The sequence below is a fragment of the Sipha flava genome, unplaced genomic scaffold (genome assembly GCF_003268045.1).
Source record: "Sipha flava isolate LNK unplaced genomic scaffold, YSA_version1 265_pilon_pilon, whole genome shotgun sequence".
In the NCBI taxonomy this organism is placed as follows: Eukaryota; Metazoa; Arthropoda; class Insecta; order Hemiptera; family Aphididae; genus Sipha; species Sipha flava.
In genome coordinates this window covers 617,176-622,937 of record NW_020272927.1, presented here as the reverse complement: position 1 = coordinate 622,937, position 5,762 = coordinate 617,176, and the positions used below count along the sequence as shown (strand labels likewise).

Here is a 5,762-nt window from a genome sequence, read left to right as displayed (position 1 = left end):
AATTATTTTATTAATAATTTATTTTGGTCAATATATAAATAATATTTTACTATTGTTAGTCAAATATTTTTTAACCTTCATAATATGATATTAATTTTTCATAAAAAAAAAATATTTATAAATAAACATTTATGATATTATAATATTAGTTTTTGTTCAATAAGAAATTAATAGCTATAGTTAAAAGTAATTTTAGGATACCAAATAAGTAACAACTAAGAAATTATTATTTTTTCTTTTGAATCCTCTTTATTATTCATTCTGTGAGTTCCTTACGAAAACAAATATATTTTTTATTTACAAACATGAGTACCACCATTGTTATAATTCAGTTTTATTTTATTAAATCATAAATTATTAAATATCTGATGATTGTTCTTGACAAGGCTTGTTTTTTCTAAACTTAGCACTAGCAATGAATATTTTGATTGATTGTTCTACATTGATTTTATCATACTTCTGGTATCTCTTCATTTTTTTCACAGAATCTAAAAATATAAGCATTATTGATGTTAATATATTTATTTTAAATAAAGTAAAGCAAATTTTTTTTTTTTTTTTTTTTACCAAATATAATGGAACACGTTGTTAATGTTGAAAATATTTTCTTCTTCTTTTGCCCTTTATAGCTGTATGTTTGTAACAAACCATTTTTGAAAAGATAACGCATTATTGATCTTATGGTATTACGGACATATCGACTAAGTTCATTAACCTAAAAAAGTTATTTACTTGTTTTAGAATAGCTTGAGTTTTAAAGAATAACAGTTGAATACTTTTTTTTTTAAAATTAAAATCTACATTTTTACCATTTGAGTCCTATAGCCCTGGTTTAAAAGTTTATCTTCAAATCTTTGAAGAGAATCTTCGTCTTCCAAAGGTAAATTTTTGTTGATAATATATTGAAATGAATCTTGATCATGGGTATTGTCATCTTCATTAGTGAATACAGATGAATTAGATCTTATATTCATTATTAGATCTTCCAGCTTATCGATTTTTTCATTCAAAGATTTCACATCATATTTTATGTTTAATATGTTTCGGTTTAGTTTGTCAAGAATTTCTAAAAAATAATAGACAAATAATAAATTGATGAAATAGAAAACCTACATAATAATATAAACAAACCAGTGTTATCATTTGATTGTTGTGGAGTACTATTTGTAGCATTATTTATGATGCTAGTAACTTTAAATGGAGAGGATAATGTATGTATTACAGTAGTCGTTTGGTCATCATCAGGTGTTTGATTAGTTTGACCTGAAATTAAAATCTACAATTTAATTTTTATTAATATTTAATTACACAATCGAATATTGTAATACATATTTGTATTTATTTTATATTTATTTATTATACAGGCCGGAATAATTTATACATTACATATGTACTATGTAGTACAGTTTATGATAAATTACTAACTATAATACAAATATCATAACATTAGAATAAACATAGGTTTTTGTCACTAAAACTAAAGGAATTATAATACATACAACAAAATAATGATTGACTTACTGGAATTTTTAAGATATTTATCAAAGTCGAGCTTCTTTTTGGGATTGCAATTCGGCCATGTTAAGGGCATGTTTTGGGTTGTATTTGAATTTGTTTGAGGAGATAGTGATGTGCCTGAAATGTGTTTTAAATTATGTTTAAATAATATTATATTACACTATTTAATAGTAAATAATATCAACTACTAATAATCATAATTAATCATAAGTTGGATCAAATTTAGAAATAAAAAATGTAATAATTCGTAAATTAAAGAAGATTATACCTAGTAAATTAAGCACTATCAGTTTTTATAATCAGAAATGTGTATTATTACAGTCTTGTAAAGTATTTTAGTAAATGCATTTAAAGTACTTTTTAAATAGTTTTTGAATTAAGTATTTTAAATCTGTGTTGACATATTTATATTTGAAATACTTTTTAAAATTCAAACAAGTTATTTGTCATTCGTTACAATTTTTTTTTTTGAAAGATTAACTATTTTATTTTTAATATTTTTTCACTCATAAATGATACAAACATGTCTTGTAATACTTAGATGAACGTAACATTAAAATTTTAAATTAATAAACATAAAATTAATTTTGACAAATAAAAAGTAGGTAAAATGAAAAAAGCATTTAAATTTGTTCTTAAAAGTATTTTAAATGTATTATGAATAGTTTCTGAATGGATATTTTTGTATCTGTATTTAAATAAAATTTTAAAAGTATCTTTTACAAACCTTATATAATATGAAAATAATAATTATTAAAACAATGAATAAATACATTTTTTATTATTTTAGAGAAAACCACTATAATGATTAACGTTTACTAAGTAATAAATGTACAAAATTCAGATAATTTATTACCTTTGTTGATTTTAGGTATGGTATAATGTGGATCGGTGTCACTATCATCTAAAATTAAAAAAAAAAAAACAATAATTATAATTTATATAAATATTTGATCAATTAGTTTAAATTATTTTACCAAAAATGTCACTTGAGGCTGGGCTCCATAAGCTTTTTTTAGTTACTTCTGGCTGACATAATTTTCTTTTTTGTTTAAGTTTTATGCTATTCTGTATACTATTATCATAAGATTCATTATTTGACAAATGTGAAGTGGTTTTGGCTATGTTAGCTTTTTCTTGAGCAATATTATAATCATCTATAAATAGAACATAGAAAAAAATTACAATACAATTTTTTATAATAAATAAGATTATATACATTATTTGATAATAGTTCTTGAAATGAAAAACTATATACTATATTGTACCTATATTCATCAAATTAAAATATTGTATAACATTTATTTAATGTACTTGTATCTTTCCCTAATTTTCGGCCATTTAAATATCTAAATTCATTTGAATTTGGTGATAATTGTTGATCTATGCATAATCTTAAATTTCTTTTTGGCCATGCACAGACTCCACTGTCATACCATTTTGATGGTACGACCTCAACAGAGTTGTCACGGAAAGCAACAATTGACCACATCACCACAATACAGCACACTTATATCAGATATCAGATTCAATTTAATTAGACAAAAAATAATTATATACAACTATTAATAATCAGCAAAGATATTTAAAATGTACAAATATATCTATGTAAATAAGTACATAACCCTAACATGTCATTTAAATTTCTGTTATTAACTAAATTCAGTACCTATACCTACCCACCAAAAGTTTCAAATTTAAATACATGCTTGTAATATTCTCTAAAAATATTAGTAAAACATACACTTATGTGCATAATAGATTTTTTCTACTAAGATTATTAGTTCTATATGAATCGTGGACATAGTAGTTGAGCATCTATTAAAATTTGAACAGAAAGATGTGTAATCTAATAAATTATTAGGAACCTATGCCACTTTTTAATACTATTTTAAAGTATAATAATTTTCTCAAATTATATGTAGGTACCTACCTACATATAAAACTGAATTTAATTTTTAAATTAAATTATTAGTGATACTAGTTATCATACAAAATCACGAGTACAATTTTTACATAATTATACTATAGGAAATTTAATAATAAACATCAATTTTTAACACAATACATACAATATTTTTATATTTAATTATATTTCGTACGTATGTAAGAACATATAAAATTACTATCTTCACCATTTTAAAATACTCAGCAAAGTACTCAAGAAATATAATATAATAATGCTATTATTCATATCAAATATTTAAAATTATATAATAAACACACTTACCTCTGAAATTCTTAACAAGTTAACGACTATTTTAAATATATTATTCCACAAGGGAAAAGTTTTGCGCAGGTCGATAGGTCGAATCATAGAAAAAAGATTAAATTAACTTTTAACTCACTAAGTCGTCAAATCTCTAAATAATCGCCGAAGATAACCGACAATAAACGACAATATCATTTATACGTGTTCAAAAACAGCGATATCGGTTCGTATCGACGACTCAACCTTTAGAGATATTATATATATATATATATATATAACACACAAGACATAAATATACACAATCAATATAAAACAAACCGGTTGACCGTGTGCTCGTTGCAGAAAATTAATTTATTATTAGAAAAATAATAACAATGTAATGCGGGTTGGAGTGACGAGCGCGCATGGCACGATATAAACACAGAACATTGTTCAGTGATATAAATATACTGTTTTCAGTTTTGTGAATAGTGATTTACCGATTACAACAGACTTCAATACATTTCTTAGATATTTTGTATACGACTGTCGACTACAACGGTTATAATATTACCTAATAAAATATCAAACCACTAAATAATACTCTGGTTTATCTTTATATTATATAAAATAAATTCGTAGGTATTATAATATATATTATATATAGCTATTTGTCCCATGAAAATGAATTACTCTTTATTAATTACATTTGTACATAATAATATTATAAATTATAAATGAATAGAGCATTAAAATATAGAAAATTGTTTTTATTTTTGGCGATTGATGAAAAACCGATTGTTTTGATCAAAATCATTTACCTATTGCAGATGTGACTATGATAGGAATGTGAGTAGGGGTAGTTGATCGAATTCATCAGTATTTTATGTAATCAATTCTATAGCACTAATATACAGATTTGTACATTTTAAATATTAGTAAAGCTTTAAAACGGTCCAGCGCACCAATTAAAAATGAGTTTTTGGCTAATTACTGATTATAGCATAATTCTTACAGGTATTGTATGACTTAATAGTATAACTAGTTATAATATTAACTACTATGTTATACTTAGTTACACTAACTTATTATTTTATTTTATAAATGATATTCAAAGCAATGTATAGGTATTCAAAATTACAAAATATTAATGTATAATAAGTTATAGAAACCTTATTATTATATTTGTTAAATAATATTACTAGCATCCTACATAACAAATATTATAATATTATTAATAAATAATTACTGTAAAAATATTATGTAAAAAGCCTAGTTATGTTGTTATAATAACATTATTTTTATAATATTATTTTTATACCGTAAAAATAATAATATAATATTATTATCATTACTCGATTGCTATCTGGGATGTACGCACCGGACAGGGTTTTCGCACCGGCACTGGACATTATGTAATAGCAAAACGTTCCGTTTAAACCAGTCATTACGGTTGACGTCATGTATTCTCAATACACAACTCGATTGAATCAACTGAACATCAATACCACAACTCGGCCGACCGCAATGCATATCGTTATTATTTGCGCGACGCGTATAATGTTATTTCGCGACTGTCCGACATACGGTGGGTACACCGTAAAACCGATCGTCGGTAACGTTGTCATCCATGATCTCCGACCGTTGTGCCTGGCGATTCGTGTTTCGATAACTAAAAATATTAATACCACGTGTTCGTTAGGATCTATATATCTACCGCTGAGGGCCAATACCTGTGTGTCGATCCCGAGCGCCAGTGTTTTCCAGAAAAGCTCGAGCATGAGTCCAATTATATTAACGAGTTCAATAATTCGAACAACGCGTTTGGCTTGATGATCTTTGTACCGATCGAGTGTCCGACCATACGAGAGGAAATAATTACATTTTTCAGATTATGAGTAAAACGAGAAATGTGTTTGTTTTATCATCACGTGTTTTATTATTATTATTTTTTTTTATCTGTGTTTTTATAAGAAATTGGAAATTATTTTAATAACAGTAATTTTATTAAAACCATCAAACGAAAAAGACATGGTCAAACACAATTTTGTGT

At 24.7% G+C, this 5,762-nt stretch overlaps 1 protein-coding gene across 1 annotated transcript; it reads right to left on the bottom strand.

Annotated features, from left to right (window-relative positions):
• Positions 1–248: 248 nt before the first annotated feature.
• LOC112685085 lies at positions 249–3,973 on the bottom strand. Its single transcript, XM_025556857.1, has 9 exons — positions 3,749–3,973; positions 2,833–3,027; positions 2,496–2,675; positions 2,375–2,422; positions 1,522–1,635; positions 1,132–1,263; positions 810–1,066; positions 568–715; positions 249–488 (listed from the first exon to the last, which is right to left on the bottom strand). The coding sequence occupies exons 2-9, from the start codon at positions 3,008–3,010 to the stop codon at positions 358–360; spliced, it is 1,188 nt and encodes a 395-aa protein (XP_025412642.1). The 5' UTR covers positions 3,011–3,027; positions 3,749–3,973; the 3' UTR covers positions 249–357.
• Positions 3,974–5,762: the final 1,789 nt, after the last annotated feature.

What these genes read in the sequence shown, in the direction of transcription:
- LOC112685085 (XM_025556857.1), bottom strand. Translation starts at nt 3,010, where the DNA reads ATGTGGTCAATTGTTGCTTTCCGTGACAACTCTGTTGAGGTCGTACCA. An exon ending in AGCCTCAAGTGACATTTTTG is followed by an intron (nt 2,423 to 2,495) that starts GTAAAATAATTT and finishes TTTTAATTTTAG; the next exon opens with ATGATAGTGACACCGATCCA. An exon ending in AACGTGTTCCATTATATTTG is followed by an intron (nt 489 to 567) that starts GTAAAAAAAAAA and finishes TTATATTTTTAG; the next exon opens with ATTCTGTGAAAAAAATGAAG.